This window comes from Moschus berezovskii, chromosome 11 (genome assembly GCF_049115385.1).
Source record: "Moschus berezovskii isolate FMDL1 chromosome 11, NW_MosBer_1.0, whole genome shotgun sequence".
In the NCBI taxonomy this organism is placed as follows: domain Eukaryota; kingdom Metazoa; phylum Chordata; class Mammalia; order Artiodactyla; family Moschidae; genus Moschus; species Moschus berezovskii.
The window spans coordinates 60,618,715-60,641,340 of NC_142470.1; the positions used below are offsets into that span (position 1 = coordinate 60,618,715).

The 22,626-nt window shown below is 48.0% G+C and overlaps 1 protein-coding gene across 3 annotated transcripts; it reads right to left on the reverse strand.

Moving 5' to 3' along the window:
* Positions 1–1,107: 1,107 nt before the first annotated feature.
* IL1RN (interleukin 1 receptor antagonist) lies at positions 1,108–22,517 on the reverse strand. 3 transcript variants are annotated; one of them, XM_055400952.2, is made up of 5 exons: positions 22,447–22,517; positions 7,937–7,988; positions 5,400–5,488; positions 3,709–3,821; positions 1,108–2,602 (listed from the first exon to the last, which is right to left on the reverse strand). In XM_055400952.2, the coding sequence occupies exons 1-5, from the start codon at positions 22,454–22,456 to the stop codon at positions 2,390–2,392; spliced, it is 477 nt and encodes a 158-aa protein (XP_055256927.1). In that variant the 5' UTR covers positions 22,457–22,517; the 3' UTR covers positions 1,108–2,389. The 3 variants fall into 3 exon arrangements, with proteins under 3 accessions (XP_055256927.1, XP_055256929.1, XP_055256928.1); XM_055400954.2 differs by lacking the exon at positions 22,447–22,517 and adding an exon at positions 8,122–8,196; XM_055400953.2 differs by lacking the exon at positions 22,447–22,517 and having other exon boundaries at positions 7,937–8,107.
* Positions 22,518–22,626: the final 109 nt, after the last annotated feature.

Below are 22,626 nucleotides of genomic sequence, written 5' to 3' on the forward strand. Positions count from 1 at the left end.
CACCACATGGGCTTAGTATGTGTGGCTCCAGCGCTCTAGAGCGCTGTGGCTCTCGGGTTTAGTTACTCTTCAGTGTGTGGGATCTTCCTAGATCATGGATGGAACCCAAGTCTTCCGCATTGGCAGGCAGATTCTTTACCATTGAGCCACCAGGGAAGTCCTTCACCTGTTAATCTCACCATTTCCCAGATGCCCCCTTCCCTTAACATACCAGGATGGAGGTGTGGGGGGCAAGGTTTTTTATTTTCAGACATTTCAAAACTGTGAATATACCATACATTCAGAAAGCCCCCAACCACATCCATGCCAAGAGATAGAATGCTGCCTGGCCCCTCTGGCCACTGCCCAGCTTTCAGGCTGTGCATCCTTGCTGCTGTTAGTGGGCACAACTCTTTCTGCAGCTCTCCCCACAACCGCTCCATCTGCCTGTTTTGAACTTTATATAAATGAAATTGTGCTCTCTGCATCCTTCTGTGATTCTTAAACCCCACATGATGTCTATAAGCTTCACCCATCTTGTGACCACAGCCAGTTTTGGTTTATCCATTTTCTTTGCTGTTGAGTGTGTATGAATGAATGTAGGTGTATGAATGTACATGATTTACATGAATTGAGTATGTGTGAATGACTATACATGTATGAATGTACATGAATCATTTTATGTGTACATGATTTTCATGTTAACTCTTTTCTGTAATATTTTTATATCTATTTATTTATTTGGCTGCAGTGGGTCTTAGTTGTGGTATGCAGGGTCCTCGATCTTCATTGTAGCATGTGGGATCTAGTTCCCTGATCAGGGATGGAACCTGGACCCCATGCACTGGAAGTGGGAAGTCTTACCCACTGGACCACCAGGGAAGTCTCCATGTGTTCATTCTTCTGGGGTAGGCATTGGGTTGTTTCTAGTTGGGGGCTATTGTGGATGATGGTGCTGCAACCTTCTAGCAGAGAGATCTGCTCTTCTGTTCTCCAAGGAGAGTGAGACCCCAGGAGAAAGGGACTCAGGAGAGGTAGCCAGGCCCACCCCAGGGGTTTAAAAGACCTGTCCCTGCCCCACCCCCACTTCCAGTTCTCTTGCCCCAAGCCTGGCAAGGCCACAGATGGTGAGTTTTCAAGGTTTTATCATAAAACAAAGCTTAAGTCACAGAGAACAGGACGTTTTCCACTCAACACATACAACACACATTCACTAAGCACCTGCTGAGGCCAGGCTGTGTGCTCAGACCCAGGGGAGACCTGGGATGGGGGAGGTCACGGTCGCTGCTTCCAGAGGCTCACAGGCTGGTGAGGAGACAGTAGGGCCATAACTTCCAAACAAGTCTCAGGGAATCAGAAGTGCTAAAATAGTCAAGGAGTGATTCATTCCTCCCGGGAGGTCAGGAGAAGCCACATTTGTGTGGCTTGGGGGCTGGGGGACTTTTGATGAGAGGGTGGGGAGGGGTCAGCACTGCAGGCAGCTGCAGGAGGTCTGGAGTGGAGGGCATGCTCAGGGCCTGGGCCAGAGGTTCTAGACTTTCAGGAACATTCCAGAAAAAAAAAAAAAAAGCTAGGAGACCAATGCATTATGCTAACTTTTCATTGTTACAGGTTGAAAAGTGAAAGCATTAATTGCTCAGTCGTATCTGACTCTTTGCAACCACATGGACTGTAGCCCGCCAGGCTCCTCTGTCCATGGAAATTTCCAGACAAGAAGAGTGGAGTGGGCTGCCATTCCCTTCTCCAGGGGATCTTCCCAACCCAGGTACAGGTTAGGGCTTCACAAAAATAGGAGATAAAAAAGGAAACGCTATCACCTCCTTTCAACATCACTTCCTAAACATGGGACTATTTTAATATTCTACTCCCTTCCAGAAAGGACATCATTTCCAAATAAAAGACTGTCTTTCAAAGTTGGTTTAATTTAACAAAACGATACTAAGAAATTTAAAAAAAGAAAAAGATACCAAGAAATCCTTATTTCCCATTTTGCTACAGACCCTAAAAATCTTGCCCCTGGAGTAGCACCACTTTGCAAAACAGGAAATGGAAGCCGCTTCTGGGGAGGGAAGTGAGTGCCTGGGGATCTGGGGTGAGAAAGGAGACAGAACTGGAGTTGGCCACAGGGTGTGGACTTTACCCTGAAGACACAGGCCTCCCCGAGGGCTTTGAGCAGGGCTGGGATTCCATCTGCACTTTAGAAAGACCTTGTGGAGGGAGGCTAGGTGAGCAGAGGAGGTTGGAGACGGAGTCTTGTTCCCAGGGCTCTTGTACCTCCTTCTGAAGATCCCCCCAGCCAAGGCCACCCTGCTGAGCCCCATAACACCTGGGAGACCCTAAGCAGGCTGGACAGGCATCTCTGGAGTCTTGGAGTGCTGGGACTGGGGACAGGAAAGGCTGAGCACCATGACTAGTCCTGCTGGAAGTAGAACTTGGTGACCTTGATGGCCTCTGTGGGCATATTGGTGAGGCCCACAGGCTGGTCGGCCTCCAGCGATGTGCAGAGGAACCAGCCGGGGCAGGCAGCCGACTCGAAGCTGGTGGTGGGGCCGCTGTCGGAGCGGATAAAGGCAAAGCGCTTGTCCTGCTCCCTGTTCTGGTTCAAGTCAGTGATGTTTACGGCCTGGAGGTCAAGAAGAAGCAAGTGAGGGCACAGGAGCAGAGAGGTCCTTGCAGCCCACCTGGCCATCTGGCTGCCAGAGTAAGTGCTGGGGAAATGCTGGCCTGGCAAAAGTGTCCTGGTCTCAGGACAGCCTGACACAAGGAGGTTGTCCCATGCTTACACCTTGATTTGGGGACATTTGACCACTGTAGCCTTGGGTCAATACGTTTGGTAAACACATGGTACCATCAACAGAGGCCAAGGCCTGTGGAGGCTGGACTCTGTTGCGTCTGCCCCTCTGAGAGATGGGAGAGTGCAGCAGCTGGGCAGGGTATGGCAGTCCATATTATTCACAATATCCTGGTCATTGCTACTCAACACAAAGCAGGTGGTCACTTTCCACTAAAGTGCCTGTTCACTAGTGGACAGAAAGGACAATGCCACAGTTACAGCCACTCTCATTTGGGTTAAGATTTTGTCCAATAGTCCCCTGATAGAAAGTTCTCTTTTTCCAGGGCTGATAGCCCATTAATGTTGCACCGGCGCACAAGGCCCTGGAGGGGATGCCAACTCATGGATTTGAGTAGATAAGGGCTGGAAAAGAATGGTCCCAAAGGTTGGCTTTACTGGAAGAGGGCAAGTCCAAGTGGATTAGTGGCCCTTAGGCAAGAGAGTGACACACAGAGACTGAGGTCCCCAAAGGAGCCATGCCTCCCGGTGTCCTCATCCTGGTAATCCTCTCTCTCATTGAGGCTAGACTTAGCCACATGGCAAGCTTTAGTTAACTGGACATTAATGGTATGATACAAACAAAAGTTTAATAAGTGCTTGCACACTAAGGCTTGCCTTTTTGGAGTTATCCCTCTTGGAAACCAACTGCTACGCTGTAAGGAAGCTCAAGCTGACAACTGAAATCAGCGAGAAACTGTGTGGAATGAAAACCTGGAGGATGAGCCCCAGCCAAACTCCCTGCTGAATGTGGCTGCAGGAGGGAACTCAGCTACACCATGGGGCACAGATCTACCCAGCTGATCCTAGTCAACCCACAGAATCATGAGAAAGGACACACTGTGCTTGTTTTAAGCCACTGAGTTTGGCGGAGGTTGTTGTCTGATGCAGGTCTTTACCTCTAACTTGAGCTTGATCTCATCTCCGGATTTGACACAGGCCAGGCACAGCTTCCCACCATGGATCCCCAGGAACATAGTATGAGGTTCGATGGGTACCACATCTATCTTCTCTGGGGAAGAACAAAGGGGAAGTTCAGGTTGTAGAGAAGAGGAGGCAAAGATGAAGAAGACACAGCAGGCTGGACTCTCCCTGGGGACTTTTCTGTCCCCCTAACTAAAATCCTGGGCTTCCCTGGTGGCTCAGTGGTAAAGAATACTTTTGTAATGCAGGAGACAAGAGTTTGATGCCTACATCGGGAAGATCCCCTGGAGAAGGAAATGGCAACCTACTCCAGTATTCTTGCCTAGGCAATCCATGGACAGAGGAACCTGGCAGGCTACCATCCATGGGGTTGTGAAAGAGTCAAATACAACTTAGCAACTAAAAAAACAAGCAGATTAAAACCCCAAGCTCAGAAGGACAGTGAGGCCCCATCGTCTTGGTCAGGATCCAAACAGAAGATCAAACCAAGCATACTATCTAGCTACTCCTCAAGGACCAAGGCACCTAAATTCTGCTCCAAGTGATTGCTACCCTTCCCTTCTTTCCCTGGGCTTCCAGGTGGCTCAGTGGTAAAGAATCCACCTGCCAATGCAGTAACGCAAGAGACAAGGGTTTTATCCCTGGGTCAGGAAGATCCCCTGGAGGAGCAAATGGCAACCCACTCCAGTATTCTTGCCTGGAAAATCCCATGGACAGAGAAGCCTGGTGAGCTACAGTCTATGGGGTCACAAGAGTCGGACATGACTGAGCACATGCACACACCACCTTCCCCAGGACCCCTGTGCTCTAGGTACACAGGTATGCTGGTCAAGTACACAATAGCATGAGTGGGGCCCCAGTGCTTGGTCCACAGAAGGCTGGCTGGGTTTGAACCCATTTTTTCCCCTTGGTGGTCTCCATGCACTCATTGGGAGTGAAGACCTCAGTTTCTCTGTGCTTTAACATCCTTATTTGGAGAGGTACCAGAGCACAGGAAAAGAGGGTCTCACGCCCTTTTAGGGTGAGGAAGGGGCAGAGAACCAGAATGGGGATCACGCTATTCTACAATACCAAACCAGCCAGCAAGGATGTGAAAACATCCCAGAGGGCTGGCGCTGGATGAAACCCACATCCTATCATCCAATTGCCCTCCTCTTACTAAGGGGAAAACCAAGGAACAGAGTGACTGAACCTTGTTCAAATTCATCCAGGTTGACATGCATCTGGAACATGACTCAATGTGGTGTCCAAGATTAAGGGATATAACCCAGCCTGTGGATGGAGTATTAGTTTTAGGTGGGAGTGAGAGTTTGAACACACAGAAACATGGGCTTCCTAGACACAGAAACATGGGCTTCCTAGGCACTGGAGGAAGAAAAAGGCTGGTCTTGCCTTCTGGGCCCTGCCCTCCCATTTGTGGCCTGGGGATCACGGTGTCTGTAGGTGGTGGCTCCCAACCTAGGCTCTTCCCTCTTTATCTTCCTGAGGTTCCCCTCATATGTGTCCTTCAGTGGCCAGGCCTCTCTAGCTTCAAACGTGGCCACAAAGGACCAACAGGGATTAAGACATGGTACCTAAAATTCCCAGGGTCAAGTCACAATGCTGCAGAGCCCTGGGCAAAGTGACCGGTGCCCACTCAGCATTGACCTTCCTGGCCACCACTCACCTTCTAGTTTAGTATTTGGTCCTTGCAAGTATCCAGCAACTAGTTGGTTATTCCTCAGGTAGAAGATCTTCTGGTTGACATCCCAGATCCTGAAAAAACAGAAGGACCCAGCTATAGTGAACAGCTGCTGTGTGCCCAACCCCTTCTCTGTATTCCCCAGAGTGTGTTCAGTCTTCTCCCAGGGGTGTGGAATTAAACACACCCATAGCATGGATGTGAAGACTGAGGTCCACACTGGTTAAGAGACAGACCCAAATCCCAGATCTGGCAGGCCACGTGCCTGCCTTCTACCCGTCTTCTCACCTTGCTCCTCGGCTTCCAAGCAGCCACCTCCTACTTCAGCAAAGCAGACTCTAGTTTAGGACCATTAATAAACTTCCTGGGTATAGACATGTTCTTTGTCTGCACCACCCAATATGGTAGCCATCAATCACTTGCAGCTGTTGAGACGTGCAGCTATTGAGCTCTTGAAATGTGGTGTGATTGAGGATCCACATATTTTCTAATTTTTTCTTTCTTGTCACGCAGCATGTGGGACTCTTAGTTCCCTGACCATGGATCAAACCTGCACCCCTTGCATTGAAGCACAGAGTCTTAAACACTGAGCCACCAGTAAAAGTCCCGGATTTTTTATTTTCTTGTATGTTTATGAATTTAAATGTAAATCTAAAGAGTCATCTGAGATTAGTGGCCCCCACAGCACAGAACTGGAAGCTTCAAGGGTCAGGCCCCATTGCAGCTAATTCACTCCAACCCTTAGACCATGAAGACTTGTCCCCAAAGTCTTTTCCCTATTGGCAAGACAGCTTCCCTTCCAGTTCACCCTGTGGCCTGTTTCTGGCCCCCTGTTTTTTCTTCTTGGTGAAGGGCCTCTCTGTCTGAGAGCAGGGCTTGTAGCTGTGAGATGGAGTAACAGGGCCCCGCCAGGACGTGGACACTTCACTCTATGCTGCCTCCATCCCCCAGCATGACCTTGGACCTGTGCCTCATCTCCTCACCTGTGAAAGGGGGCTGGCAACACCCATCTCATCAGGTGACCTTGAAGAGCCCATGAGCTCAACGAGAGGGGGTCAGTCAATCCATAAAGTTCTTGGCTGGAATGAGCATTTGACCTTTCATGACTATTCTAAGGTCCTGGATGAGTTGAATTCCATCTGAAGGGATTAAACGTTCCTTTCTAGAGGTCTCCAGTGGTAACTTCTGGAGATCATAGCCAATGGGAGGTCGAGGCAGACCCCTGGGAGGGGGAGGGCTTCTCTGGGACCCACACAGGCACGCAGAACCCCAGCCTGTAGCCTCAGGCGAGAGAAACTCCGGGCAAAGAAACAGAGAAGGGCACTGTGGACAAGACACAGCCCAGAGTTCCAGACTGATGGTTAACAACACCTGATTGTGTTGGTACATCAGAGGGTCCAGCTCCCCTGGGGGCTCAGTTTCCCCATCTGTGACCTGGGTGAATTCTAACCCTATGTTCATTACAAGGTTGTGAAAGCCAAAGGCATGGATAACACTGTGACAGTGTTTTGTGAGACAGTGTTTTGAGAGCTGGAGGGTGAGGTCATCCCGACAAGTCCTGGGACATCAGAGCCCAGAGGCCACATGAAGACAGCGCTCTGTTTTTATCACCATCACAGCCTGCTATTTTTACAACAGGGATGGTGACACCTCACCACATTCCTGACACAGTTTTTAATAATCGTAATAATTTTCAGGAGCCTGATGGGCTGCAGTCCATAGGGTTGCTGAGAGTCAGACACGACAGAAAGCCCTGTCCACCACAATAGTTTTCAGATGCTTTACTGCTCACAAACACTGTCACAACGTTATCTGTGCCTTTGGCTTTCACAACCTTGTTATGCACGTAGGGTTAGAAGTCAACCCAGGTCACAGATGGGGAAACTGAGGCCCCAGGGGAGCTGGACCCTCTGATGTACCAACACAATCAGGCATTGTTAACCATCAGTCTGGAACTCTGGACCGTGTCCTGTCCACAGTGCCCTCTCTGTTTCTTTGTCCAGAGCACTCTGCCAGGCTTCAGCCCCAGCATGGCTCCCGGGCACGTTTCTGTCACCAAGATGCCTGAGCCCCTGGGCGAGTAAGTCAGGCTTCTTCCAGCCATGCTTTGTACATCTGGGAGATTTTTAAACACAAATGCCGAAAATCAAGGATGTGGCAGCCAACCTTAGTTAGGTAGCCTTAGGCAGCTAACCCTAACCTTAAATATTAAGGGATGATGCTTAATGGCTCAGACGGTAAAGCGTCTGCCCGCAATGCAGGAGACCCAGGTTCAATCCCTGGGTGGGGAAGATCTCCTGGAGAAGGAAAGGGCAACCCACTCCAGTATTCTTGCCTGGAAAATCCCATGGACAGAGGAACCTGGTAGGCTACAGCCCATGGGGTCGCAAAGAGTCGGACACGACTGAGCGGCTTCACTTCTTCACTTCACTTTCAAGCCCAAATCCAGGGCAGCCCCAGACGGCTGTGTCCTCTGTTGCTTTTCTATCCCTCCAGCCCCACTTCCTTGGGGTCAGCCTTACCTGAAGGCTTGCATCTCGCAGGGTCTCTTTCCCAAGGGGTGGCAGGCTGTTTCTGAATGGAACAGGAAGAGGAGGAGACAGATTAGGTAACCGTGGATGTAGATGTCCATCCTGTGACCTCGAGGCTATGGTAGACTGCCATTTCGGACCTAGAGGAGCTGCTTATAAAGAAAAGAGTCGCTCACCCAGCTGGGCTGCGGGCGCCTGTCCCACGAAAATGAACGGAAACGCCTGCACATTTCCAAAACGAGAAACCTTGCTGTTGTCACTTTCAACCCTGCCGAGTGTCGCAATGGGATGTCGTAACCCATTCCCTCCCCTTTTCCTCTGTGCAATTTCCCCAAAATCGAGATTTCTATTTCCCCTTCACCCAGTTCCTGGGAAGAAGGGCACAATGAAAACCCAAGCCCCTCATCTGCCTGACAGGTATCCTGAGGCTTTGAAAAACCAAATGTGAGTAGAAATGTCCCCCTCTTGTAAGAAGCCAAGTGGCAGGGTTCCCAGTGCACATCAGAGACTTGGGCCATTTGGTGTTCTTTGAAAGAGGGACAGCCTTGCTGGACCTTGGACCAGGGACTGGCAAATACTCTATCAGACAAAGATCAGATAGCAAACGTTTTAGGATTTCTGGGTCCACACGTCATTATTACTCAACTCGACTGTCATAGTTGAAAAGTAATCTTAGACAATCTGTAATGTGTGCTTGTGTGCAGTCACTAAGTCGTGTCTGACTCTTTACATGGACTGTAGCCCACCAGGCTCCTCTGTCCATGGGATTCTCCAGGCAAGCATACTGGAGCGGGTTGCCATCTCCTCCTCCAGAGGACTTTCTTGACCCAGGGATCAAACCCATGTTTCCTGTATTGGCAGACAGATTTTTCCCCACTGAGCCACTGGGGAAGCCCAGCCAATCTGCAAACCCACAAGCTAATTGGGTTCCAGGGCAACTTTATTTATAAAACAGGTGGTGGCTGGATTTGGCATGAGGCTTGCTTTCTCCTGTTCTAGAGTAAACTTCCTGAGAGCGGACTTTGAAACCAACTCTATTCCTGTTATCCATGTCTTTGAAGTTAGAGTCTTGGGAAAATGGGATGAACTCCACATACCATTTGGGATGGAAATGAATCCAAAATCTGCCTCTAGCACGTGCTGTTTGCCACCTGTGTGACTTGGAACAAATCGTTTGTTTGGGTCTCTGCTTCTACCCCTTCATACTCAGAATGAGGTCGATTGTGTCGTCCTTATGGGTACAGGGAGAGAAGAAAGTGTGAGAGGGAGGAAGGAACAAAGGAATGTGGGAAGGGAGGAGGAAATGGAGGGTAGGAGAGACACTGGTTGATTGGAGGGTGAAAGCTCTGGGTCAGAGTGGGCACTCAGAAACATTAACTTCCTTTCTTACTACATTCTAGTCACTTAGGGAAAAGGAAAGTATATTCCTCTTCATGGACAGAGAAGAGTTGAAGCGGGTCCTACATGATCTCAATGGTAGGAGGATGGACCTCTAGTGCAGAGGAATAGATTGTGGCATTTGAGAACTTGATGGGCACTCAGCATCATCCTGCCTCACCCCATCCTTGTTTCTGAAGAAGACCCAGAGAAGGGAAGACATCTTTCCAAGGTCACACAGCTCGTCCATGGCAAGATACAGCCAAAAATCCAGGTCTCCTTGTTCCCACCCAAGGGACACCCTATTACAGCTGCAGATCTTGAGGAGTCTGACTTTATTTTCAGCCAACCCATCAGAGGTTGTGTTCAAATGAGGGTAAGATCTGTGAAAAAGGAAGGCTGCATGGCATATTTGAAAGTTACTAGGAGAGTGGATCTTAAAAGTTCTCATCACGAGCAAAAGCAAAAAATTAATTGTATTACTGTGTTGTACATCTGAAACTCACTTAACGTAATACATCAATTGTTGCTGTTTACTCACTGAGTTATGTCCAACTGTTGTGCGACCCAAAGACTGTAGCCCGCCTGGCTCCTCTGTCCATAGGATTTCCCAGGCAAGAATACTAGAGTGGGTTGCCATTTCCTATGTCATTTGTACCTCATAAGTCAGTTATACCTTGATAAAAACGTTTTTTTTTTAAAGAGGAAGTTTGCAAATGAACATTCTCAGATCTTTAAAGAGCTCTTCTTTCAGAGCAAATGCAACATTTCTGCAAAAATTGTGTCACCTCCCTGAGTGGAACAAAACAGCACGTAGGCCCTTTCTGGGCAGGGGGGTAGGAGTCCCTGGGGCTGGGCAGTGAAGTCACTTCGGACTGGGGCTCCCAGGAAATGAGCCAGGGCTCTCTGGATCTGTTTCCTTATCCATGTGTGTGTTGGTTGCTCAGTTGTGACCCGACTCTTTGCGAACCCATGGACTGTAGCCCGCCAGGCTACTCTGTCTGTGGGATTTCCGAGGCAAGAATACTGGAGTGGGCTGTCATGCCTTCCTCCAGGGATCTCCCCAACCCAGGGATCAAACCTGCGTCGTTTACGTCTCCTGCATTGGCAGGAGGGTTCTTTACCTCCAGCACCACCTGGGAAGCCACCCCTTACCGGCATCTCTGACTACATGTAGTCTCGCTTCTGGTGCTCAGCCTTCACTCCGCTTCCTGAGTTGAGGTTAATGACCATGCCACAGAGTGGACTCTGCCACCCCTGTCAGCACCCTGAGCTTCCCTCCCAGCTCCAGATAGCACCGCTGTAACTGGTGCCTGCTACGGGCCAAGCCCTGCCCTGCTAGCCTCCAGTGACAACAGAAATAACTAAGACCCACTTCAAGGGAAACAGGACATTCAGGCGAAATCCATGTCCTAAGAGTGACACGAGACGGGCTCCACGGAGACCACACGGGTGAATCTTCATTGTGGATGACTGTAAAGTGTTCAGGGCAGTCTGCCCACATAGGAAGTATCTTATACATGTGAATTCTTTCTCAGTTTCAGTTAATGGCATTTTTCAGTTCTAGGATTTCTAGTTGCTTCCTTTTTTTTGTAGAGTTTCTAGTTCTCTGCCAAAAGTTGCAATCTTGTCTTTTATACCTTCGATCCTGTTATTCGTTCAGGTTCTTACAAAGGCTGCTCCAGTTGACGCTATCATTTGAATCCCTGCTGGGTTTCCTTCTATTGTCCCTTTTTATCTGTTGCACATATTGTCTTGCATATGCTGATTATTTTTATTAACTGTTGGACACTGTAGCAAAAACTGTGGGATCATTTGAGACTCTGGGTAATGTATGCCCTCAGAGACACTTCATTTTTTTTGTATGCAAATATTTATAGCAACATTATTCACAGCCACGTATTCTTAACAGCCCAAATCCGAAAACAATCCAAATGTTCATCAGTGGATGAGTGGACAAACTGTAGTTATCCTATGATATTGTTGTTGTTGTTTAGCCACTAAGTCATGTCCGACTCTTTGCAACCCCATGGACTGTAGCCCATCAGGCTCCTCAATCCATGGGATTTCCCAGCAAAAATACTAGAGTGGGTTACCATTTCCTTCTCCAGGGGATTTTCCTGACCCAGGGATCAGAGTCGTTTCTCCTGCTTTGGCAGGTGGGTTCTTTACCACTGAGCCGCCTGGGAAGCCCTATCCTCTGATACACTGCTGGGCAATAAAAAGGAGCAAAACATTGATACATGCAGCAACATGGATGAATCTCCAAAACTTGGTGATGAATGAAAAAATTAAGTACAAAAGACAATGTACTGTATCATTTCATGTATATAAAATTCTAGAAAAGGTAAAACTATAATGATAAAATTCTCAGTTGTCTGGATCAGGGGGTCTAGGGAGGGTGTTGACTATGATGAAGCATGGGACAATTTTTTGGAATGAATATACTTAGTGCTACTGAAGTATACAGTTAAATATGGTTAAAATAGTATGTTTTAAAAAATAACTTATTTATTTATTTTTGGCTGGGCTGGGTCTTCGTTGCTGAGTGGGTTTTTCTTTAGTTGCAGAGAGCAGGGGCTACTCTCTAGTTGTGAGGCATGGGGTTCTCATAGCGGTGGCTTCTCTTATTGCAGAGCACGGGCTCTAGGGCACCCAGGCTTCAGTAGTTGCAACTCCTGGGCTCTAGAGCTCGGGTTCAGTGTTCATGGTGCATGAGCTTAGTTGCTCTGCGATATGTGGGATCTCCCCAGACATGGGATGGAACTTGGCGCTTCTGCTGGGCACCAAGGTCAAGAGCACTGCAGCCCCAGGTAACTTCACCCAAATAGGGCTTGAGATGACTCAGAACTGGGTTTCAGGAACTGTGCAGGCTGCTCCATTTCTGTTCATTCCCAGTGTTCCAAGGTCCCAGTCCAAACCTGGGTTGTTTAAGGTGGGGTGGGTCTCTCCTACTCAGTGGGAGATAAAGTACAAACTGTGTCCTTCTCTGGCCCTGAGCCCCACGAGTCTGCCTGATAGAAGTGGTTGAAAAGTTGAGCAAGAGTCAGAGAAGGAAGGACTTTTAATTCCTCTCCAAGGAGCAGGGCATTTATCTAAAAGGAAACTGAATCAGAGGGTGACAGTGTCAGATTTGTCTTATTAAAATCAACCTAGGAATAGTGTCCAGATGGATCAGAGTTGGACTGAGCTTGGGGGTGACTGGAGCTGAAACAATGGGGTGACACAGATCTTGGCAGTGGGTGTTAACAGCAGAATCTCCAAAGGTGTTCTTCTGACTTGTAGCATTGGCCAACTTCTTGGGTATATATGCCCACCATGGATGATTTCAACCTATCCATCTCACTGAATAAGTTGGGGAAGAGATGGGATCTTGCTGTCTCCTGCACCCTAAAGGTACAGGGAGATTTGACAGCTCTTGAGTCTTTCTAGAGAGAAATTGTCTTCATATTTCCCGACTCCAGTCTTCCTCCTCTTTAGCCCAAATGGCTTGCCACATGGGTCCCGTCCCCCTTGCAAAAAAGCAATGTGCATGCTGAGTTGCTTCAGTTGTGCCCAACTCTTTGCAACCCTGTGGATTGTAGCCCTCCAGGCTCCTCTGACCATGGGATTCTCCAGGCAAGAATATTGGAGTGGGCTGCTATGCCTTCCTCCAGGGCATCTTCCCAACCCAAGGATCAAACCCCTGTCTCTATGTCTCCTGCATTGGCAGTCAGGTTCTTTACTACTAGCGCTGCATGGGAAGTGCAAAAAGGGATGCTTACTGACGAGTCCAGTTTATCAGGAAATATCAATGAATCTTGATGCGAATTTTCAGCTGTGTCTCCTGGAGTTGTTTTTGATGTCAATCCAAGGACTCTTGGGAAACATTTAAGCTGCTGGCTTTAGGTGTTCAGGTGTGGACCTTTGACTTAATCTCATATTTCAAATCTTCAGTTAATTCTTGAATGCCTGAGTGGTACAGTGCATACACCATACAGTCAGCACTACTGTCCAAACCTTGTAAAGTTTTCCTAAGATAATAGAACAAAGACTCCGGTTACTCTCTCCAAGAGATGAGTAAAAGCGGAGGAAAAGGACGAGAAAAACAAGTCCCCATAGTGTAATCTGCTGTCCTCTTGGTCAGTCTCCACCTACCCGGCCCTGCCAGGCAGCCAAGTTAATTTTAACCAATTATGGTAGCTGATTAGAAGAAGCTCCCTATAGCAGCAGGTCGGGCTTCCCAGGTGGCTCAATGGTAAAGACCCTACCTGCCAATGCAGGAGATGTGGGTTCAATCCCTGGGATGGGATAATCACCTGGCGAAGGAAATAGCAACCCACTCCAGTATTTTTGCCTGAGAAGTCCCATGGACAAAGGAGCCTGGAGGGCTCCAGTCCATGGGGTTCCAAAGAGTCAGACATGACTGAGAGACTAAGCAACAAAAAAACAAGAGCAGCAGGTCAGGTTTGGAGACAAGTGTTCTCCTGAGCATCTCTATCCACCAAACTGCAGCCCTCACAGTGACCAGTTGGTGAAGGTCGGGAGATTGTGCATAAAGCCAACTGTGGCTGATTGCTGATTTATAAGAAGCCTGTTCTCCTCCCAGATGATAGGGTCCACGTAGGGTCTCACTGAGAAGATGGCTCGTTATGTCGACCTCGCAAACAAAGAATAAATCACAGTGATCCTTGAGAATGACCAAATTGCCCAAATGGCATCCTCTTATCTCACTGGTGCCTATCTTCTCAAAGCTGTGAGACCACTAGATTCCAGACCTCCAACTACGTGACCATCGCTTCAGAGAGACTGGCGGGGTATAAGAAGGACTCTGTCAGAAAGGAAGGATACTGGTTCTCCAGTCACCCTCTCTTTTCCCTCTGATAAATTTCCCTTTTCTTGCCTGACCGCCAGCTCGCTCTCTTTTTCTCTGCACGTGCCTTCCATTCTGGTGCCAAAACCCAGGAAAGAAGGTTCACCTCAACTGGGTGGGCTCCTCTCACAAGCCCACCTCTGATGGTCCCCTCCCTTGGACCTTGCTGAGAAACTGAGAAGAGCTCCAGGACGGGACTTTCCACTTGCCTTGTTGGACTGACATCCACACACCCGCCCACATTTCATCCATTGATTACAAGGGTGAGTGAAATCCCATTCTCTTGGATCCTCTCTCTTGCCTCATTTCCAAGTCCTAGCCCTAGGCGGGAGGATCCCTAGGCCCTCGGGCCCTCGGCCTTGTGCCCCATCTGACCTTGAAATAGGGGACGCCCATTTCAAAGCAGACTATCATTCAGTTCAGTTCAGTTCAGTTGCTCAGTCGTGTCCGACTCTTTGTGACCCCATGGTCTGCAGCGTGCCAGGCCTCGTCCATCACCAACTGAGTCGGTGATGCCATCCAATCATCTCATCCTCTATCGTCCCCTTCTCCTCCCACCTTTTATCTTTCCCAGCATCAGGGTCTTTTTAAATTACTCTCTGAGAAAGTCCTGAGCACAGGGATGCCTTTTCTCTCGGACCTTTCTCCTCACTTTCTCTCGCCCTTGGCTAACCTCCCTATTCAGCCACAATGGGAAATTCTCAATCCCAGCCCTCAAAATCTACTCCTCTAGGATTCCTTCTCTGAAATCGAAAAGCCTTGGGCTTCCAAGGGGAGATAAGACCAAGAAGACTTATTTACTATTCTAACACTGTCTGGCTGCAATACAGACTTGATAACAGGTCCCAGTGGCCGAGTGTAATTTTCTCTGGACCTCGATAGCTTCTGCCGCTGCATTGGCAAGTGGTTAGAAATCCCTTATGTTCAGGTTTCATTGGCTCTCTGCTCTCGACGCTCTCTGTGTGAATCCTGTTCTGCTTCTCAAATACTCTTCGGCCACTCTGGGCCACATCCTCCTAATACAATGTCTCACGACCCCTGTTCAGATTTTGCTTCTTCTTCCTTCAACCCTTCCGACCACAGGCCACCCTCCATCGCTCCCAATCCCCTTGCAGCTGCTCCAGATCCAGTTCCACAACCTCCACCTTATGTCCCCTCCTCCCTCCCTCCTCAAGAGCAGGCCTTGGCCACCTGCCACAGCTCCCAACACCCCTCCCAGACTGTGCCTGAGATAAGCTCTGAGACCTCAGCCCCGCCCTCTACCCTGAGGGTCCCAAGGCTTTACCTGAACCTCCCTAGATCCCCTCCCATACTGGTCCCGAACAACTTTAAACAGGAAACTTCACCGCAGGACCGCTGTCCTTCCCCTACCCAACTCCTCCCTTTACCGGAAGTAGCTGGAGCAGAAGGTATTGTTTGGGTTCATGTACCATTCTCCCTTACAGATCTGTCTCAGACTGAAAAGCATCTTGGCTCCTTCTCCTCAGTTCAGTTCAGTCGCTCAGTCGTGTCCGACTCTTTGTGACCTCATGAATCACAGCACACCAGGCCTCCGTGTCCATCACCAACTCCCGGAGTTCACTCAAACTCACGTCCATCGAGTTGGTGATGCCATCCAGCCATCTCGTTCTCTGCCGTCCCCTTCTCCTCCTGCCCCCAATCCCTCCCAGCATCAGAGTCTTTTCCAGTGAGTCAACTCCTCAGACCCTGATAATTAAAAGAATTCAAGTGTCTTACCCAGTCTTATGACTTAACCTGGCATGATATTTACATCATCCTTTCCTCTACTCCTCTCCCAGAACAGAAGGAACGAGTGCAACAAGTCTCTCAGGCACATGCTGATGCAATACACAGGACAGACACTAAGCCCTTAGGGGCAAGGGCTGTCCCCCAAGATGACCCCAACTGGGATTATCAGGCAAGAGACCTAGATGAGCAGCCTGTAATCATATGATTGCTTGCCTCACTGTGGGCCTTCAAGAGGCAGGGCATAAAGCTGTCACCTTTGATAAGCTCCAGGAAATAGCTCAAAGACTGAATGAAAACCTGGCACAATTTCTAGCCAGGTTGATGGAAGCCCTACAAAAATATACAAAATTAGACCCCACTTCAGCAGGGGGCACCACTGTCTTTAACACCCATTTTATCTCCCAGTCACCCCCAGATATCCAAAAGAAACTAAAAAAGGCAGAAGAGACCTTTTAAATTTAGCCTTTCAGATTTTCAGTAACCGGGAAGAACAGGCAAAGCTAGAGAAGGCCCAAAGAGATCAGGCCAAATACCACCTTTTAGCCACTGCCCTACATAGCTCCAAGCCTCCATTAACCAACAAAGAAAGGAAGCCACCTGAGCCTTGCTTCAAATGCGGCAAAGAAGGTCACCGAGCCTGCTCATACCTAAAGCCAAGGCCCCCTCCAGGTCCATGTCCCAGCTGGACATGGAAGGGACATTGGAAGGTTGACTGCCCAAATCCCCCTCTAGGGATCTGGACATTCCCTCCTGGTCCCGAGCAGGAGTGCTCTGACCCAGTTCTGCCCAACCTCCTCAGACTCACCGCTGAAGACTGAAGGTGCCCAGGGCCCCATGCTCCGACTCTCATCACCTCTATGGAGCCCAGGGTAACTCTTACAGTGGCAGGTAAGCTGATCTCCTTTCTCATTGACACAGGGGCCATTCAGTCTGCTATGCCTGCCTACTCCGGAAAAATCAAGGTCTCTCAGTTCTCTGTTATAGGGGTTGATGGTTTCATATCTACACCACGAATAACCCAGCATCTACCTTGCACACTTCAAGATACCCCATTTTTCCATTATTTTCTCATACTCCCCAAATGCCCCACTCCTATTCTTGGGAGAGACCTTCTCTCAAAATTCAAAGCCTCTGTTACTGTCCCAAGCCCACCCTCTGATCTAGCCTGGTAACTGCTCCTCAACACCCACCACTTCTGATGTTTGTCTACAACAACAGGCTCCTTTCTGTTTTTCCAGACAAAACTCTATAGACAATTCTTACCCCCAACTAGGAATTATACCGCCACACCTCTGTGATCACACTTCACATCTCTCCTTCCTTTCAGGCCAATCTGTCTATCATGTCTCAGGAACTGCAGGACATTCTCTTACTTTGTCAGGGAGACTCCCTTCTGCATATGGTGTAAATACTCCTCTTGAAGGGGTTACACTGGCAAGTTCACTGTCAGTTTCAGAGACTCCTAACAAGTTCCCAGAAAAACTCCTATTTGCTATCAATTTCAGCTGTTGTCTTCTTATTCCTGGAATATTTTTCCTATGTGGAACCACTGCTTATTTATGTCTTCCCGCTAACTGGACAGGAACATGCACCCTGGTATATCTGGCCCCAGATATTTCTCTTTCTCCTAACAATCGGACCCTTCCTATCCCACTAACTCATAACCGACCCAGACTGGAAATTCAGTTCATTTCTCTGTTAATCAGTTTAGGAATAGCCGCTGGGATTGGGACAGGGACTGCAGGACTCACAGCTTCTTTAACTTATTATCAAAACCTTTCTAAAGACCTCACTCACAGCCTAGAAGAAATACCTAACAGCCTTATCACTATCCAAAGCCAGCTAGATTCCCTGGCAGCTGTGATCCTCCAAAACAGAAGAGGATTTGACCTCCTCATAGCAGAAAAAGGAGGCCTATGCCTATTTTTGGAGGAAGACTGATGCTTCTACACCAATACATCAGGTTTTGTAAAGGAAGCAGCAAGAAATCTGACAAATAGGGCCTCGAGAATATGCCAACACCTCAGTAATTCATGGGAAAACTGGTTAAGCAATTGGAATTGGATGCCCTGGTCCTACCTTTTCTAGGCCCTCTCCTTCTATTTAACCCTTTTTCTAACTTTCAGCCCAAGATTAATGTGTCTTTCTTAAAAATTTCTTCAGGATTGTTTACAAGCCTTCACCAACTGAACTATCCATGAGCTACTTCTGACTCACTCAGATTATCAAAAACTTCAACCCCACACAAATCCCCTTGACCCACATTCCAGCCTTTTCTTATCTTATCCCCATGTCACCCCTGTCCCACAGGAAGCAGTTATAGCAGATTGACCTTCAGCCCTTATCCTAAATCAAAAGCCTGGAAGTCCTTTTCTGATGGAGTCCTTCTTATACCCCACCAGTGAAAAATTCTCTGAAGGGATGTTCATGTAGCCTGAGGTCTGGAATCTGATGGTCTCCCAGCTTTGAGAAGATACGCGCCAGTGAGATAACAGGATGCCATTTGGGCAATTTGGTCAGTCTCAAGGATCACTGTGATTTATTCTTTGTTTGCGAGGTTGACATAAGGAGCCATCTTATCAGTGAGATCCCATGTGGACCTTATCACCAGATACGAATGGTAAACTCACCATGAGTCCTTTCTGAGGTTCAGAGTTTTCCAAGATGATCTCTGTTCCAGCAGTTTCTGGGTTTGATATGGATCGGCATTGAACGCCACTATTTATCTAAGTTTTCTTCCTGTTTTCCAAGGTACTGGTTTGCTCTTGCCTTCTGGGCTTTGATGATAGATTAGGTCTCTGCAGACAGGGTGAGGGGCGAGGAGACAAGAACATGGAGTGGGGGGCAACTCTGTTTCTCGCCTGCAGTGCTTTGGCCTCTGTGTTCTGCTCTTTTATACAGGTCTTGTTTGGTGGTGATTTAGTTGCTAAATCGTGTCTGACACTTGTAACCCCATGGACTGTAGCCTGCCAGGATCCTCTGTCCATGGGATTTCCCAGTAGGTTGTCATTTCCTTCTCCAGGAGATCTTCCCAACCCAGGGATCGAACCCAGGTCTCCTGCATTGCAGGTGGATTCTTTACCAACTGAGGCAGCAGGGAAGCCCAAGTGCTGGTAGTATTCTTGCCTGGAAAATCCTGTGGACAGAGGAACCTAGTGGGCTACAGTCCATGGGGTCACGAAGAAACAGACACAACTGAGTGACTGAGCACACACACACACACAACAGTTGAGCAAGGTGGGTACAGATACACTTTGAGAGATACGCTCTCAAGATGGGGATATACTCACTTTGTAGAATAAAAAAATCAAGGCTCAGCCAAATTAGATCACTTGCCCCAGATCTTGGTTGAGCCAAGATTTGAACCCAATGCCTCCACACTGCAGTCCTACTAGAGAAGCAGGTGACGTCTTTTCCTCTCTGCTTCATCGCATAGTTAACAGGAACAAGAATTATATTTGTTCTTATACTGTTCCCTGTGTGTTTGAACTCACATCATACAGAGCAATGATTTATTCTTTAACTGTTTGAAAATATTAGGTTTTTTTTTGCTAGTAAAGAAAGGATGATTCTAAAACCTTACATAGATTAAAGACAAACCTCTTTACCTGGTTATGGACTAGAATGGCCAATTCCCCTAGTTTTTTCAGGATATTCTTGGTTTCAGTACTTAAATCCCTGTGCTTAGTCTCATCCAACCATTTTTTACTTATTCGACTATAGTCCGCCAGGCTCCAAGTACTGGAATGAATTTTCATTTTCTTCTCCAGGGGATCTTCCCGACCCAGGGATCAAATCTGCATCTCCTGTGTCTCCTGCATGGCAGGCAGATTCTTTACCTGCTGAGCCACTGGAGAAGCCCCAGTGAAAGCCTTGCATCCTGGGAACATTTCAGTTCCTGGAAAACAGATGATTGCTCACACTTAAGAAACCTTTCCTGGTGGCTCAGATGGTAAGGAATCTGCCTACAGTGCAGGAGACCCAGGTTCGATCCCTGGGACAGGAAGATGCCCTGGAGAAGGAAACTGGCAACCCACTCCAGTATTCTTGCCTGGAAAATCCCATAGACAGAGGAGTCTGGCGAGGTACAGTCCATGGAGTCACAGAGTCAGACAAGACTGAGTGACTAACACAAGAAAACTTCAGAAGGTGCTGGCATCATCTGGTAGCTAGTGCTGCAAATTGCAGGCACAATTAAATATTAATCATTGTCCCTTGCCAAGTAACCTAGAAGCAGAGATACTGTCCATTTTATTACATGAATAGACAGGTAGGTAAAGCATGCTAGAGTACTCCAAAACCGTGGGAAGTCTTCCACTCAAGAAAAGAGACTATAGCAGATACAGTGTTACTCAATCACTTTCATTCAGACAAAGTTAATTTTCAATTAAGCCATTCATATTTGACTTGCTCCAACTATGTAATCAAGACATGGTCACCATCTGGTAGCCTGAAATTGTTTTCAGACTTAAGTTGTAGAAAATATTTACTTTTTCACTGTCATCATCTTCATCCCCTCCTCCTCCTCTTCCTCCTCCTTCACACGCATCAGCTATAAGGTCAGCAGTGTAAACAGAGTCCCACTGAAGTAAATAGCTTGTCCAGGGTAACACAGAGTGCACGCAGGGCAGTTCCATCTTCATCCTTGTCTCTTTCCTCACTTTTACAGCTCTTCTGTCAAACCATGATTATCTCTGGGTCCTCTCTGGTTGGCATCAATGGTACCACCTATGCTCCAGGTGTTAGAGAATGTGGGTTCCTCCTCCCAGGAATCACAGTATCTTTACTGGGTTCACATACATTTGTTGTTGAATTCAATCCAGTCCAAGTTATACTTTAGCACCAAGTTTTAATTTAACATCTACTATGTGCCAGGTGAAAATATTTTGGCATGAACCATTTATAAGCATAGTGATTTCTTCATAGGGTATCACTGTCTGTTCCTGGGAGTTGCATCTTCCTTTACACATGTGAAAGATACACAAGACCATGCGCTATTTCACACAGCCCACTGGAGACTGTTACACCCTCTGGGGGAAGGGGGAAGGTCGGCTGCTTCAGGAATCCTGGCTGTGGTTTACCAAGCATTTCTCCCTCCATGATCACATTTGGTATCTGTGCCCCTAGAGTATATTCCGTGGTTTGGAAACAGACTGTCTGCTGTCAGGCCCAGCTCATTCCCTTATACTGGCTGTCTTGCTTTGAGCAAATTACTTAACCTTTCTGGGCCCAATTTCCTCTTCTGAAAATGTGAACCATAGTAGTCCTTTCTCATGTGGTTATGGGGAGGATTAAACCATGTAAATAGTTCAGCGGAATACCCAGCTGGAGCAAGCGCTATGGAAGCATTAGTTATTACTGTGTCCTTGAAACCCTGAGTTTGCCAGCCTCCTCTTGACATTGAGGAAAGTGAGATCCAGAAAGGAGAAAAAAGTTACCCCCTAGAGGCCAACTTAGAATTAAAAATTGGATCTTCAGACCACCAACTTTAATATCTTTTCTCTGCCCCATATGTATTTTAACCAGAAGTTGCAAACCAATAGCTCATAGACTGAATATTTTATTTGCTTTCTTTATTGTTTCATTTTGGGACTTCCCTATAACTCAAACAGTAAAGAATCTGCCTGCAATGCAGGAGACCCGGGTTCGATCCCTGGGTCGGGAAGATCCTCTAGCGAAGGGAATGGCACCCCACTCCAGTATTCTTGCCTGGAGAATCCCATGGACAGAGGAGCCTGGTGGGCTACAGTCTGTGGAGTCGCAGAGTCAGACACGACTGAGCGACTAACACCACTACTCCTGTTTCATTTAATCACAATGCTATACATCACAACATCAGAATATCCAATTCTTTTTGAAAACTGGGAAGTTCTGAGACTTTCCCGTCAGTCCAGTGGTTAAGACTCCATGCTTTCACTGCGGGGTTGTGGGTTTGATCCCCGGTCAGGGAACTAAGATCCCACATGCTTCATGATGTGGCCCCCCCAAAAAAAAAATAAAAAAGAAAAATGAGAAGTTGTGGCCACTTGGGCCTGCGTTCTCATGGGACAGCCACGTGCTTGTACTGACTAGTGACAGCCCCTAATTCTACACAGTCCCTGCCCTTCTCTATTACCCCTCAGATCTATGGCTGAGGACCAGATTATATTAGTATTTCTCATTGAGCTCACAGTGTTCTTTCTCATGATTTACAGAAGCATTTCTCCAGTTTTCCACCTCTCTATTGACACTAGGAAGTGACCAATGGGCTCCAAGGGCTTCATGATTATTTTCTCGTGCATGCATGCTTCCTTGGGCCGCCTCCTCACAGCATGCATGGGGTTTGCAGCCCCTGCCTCAGAACATCTGCACAGTCTCCCCATGGTGGCTGTTGTCTGCATGGTGGCCAGGTCTCTCAGACAGGCCAGGAGCTCCATGCCTGTGGCATTCCCCTTGAAGCTTGCTCTTCAGAGTCTGAAAGCATTGGTTAAACACTTTTCATTCCCATGTTACAGATAGAAAAATAGACGCAGAAAGAACTTACCTAAAGCCATGGTGAAAGATGAGGTCCTCCAAGGTCTTCCAGGCTCTGGCTCCAGACGGAGTGGCGACACAGGAAGGAGGCACAGCCAGGCCACACCTGGGCCACCAGCCCCTCCTAGGGCAGAACCACTCCCTCCTACCCGATTCCTGGCAGCGGGTGGGAGGAGGAGCCCCAGCCTGC

What these genes read in the sequence shown, in the direction of transcription:
- IL1RN (XM_055400953.2), bottom strand. Translation starts at nt 8,046, where the DNA reads ATGGACATCTACATCCACGGTTACCTAATCTGTCTCCTCCTCTTCCTG. An exon ending in TGCGAGATGCAAGCCTTCAG is followed by an intron (nt 5,489 to 7,936) that starts GTAAGGCTGACC and finishes CTGTTTTTTCAG; the next exon opens with GATCTGGGATGTCAACCAGA. An exon ending in AGATCAAGCTCAAGTTAGAG is followed by an intron (nt 2,603 to 3,708) that starts GTAAAGACCTGC and finishes CTTGACCTCCAG; the next exon opens with GCCGTAAACATCACTGACTT.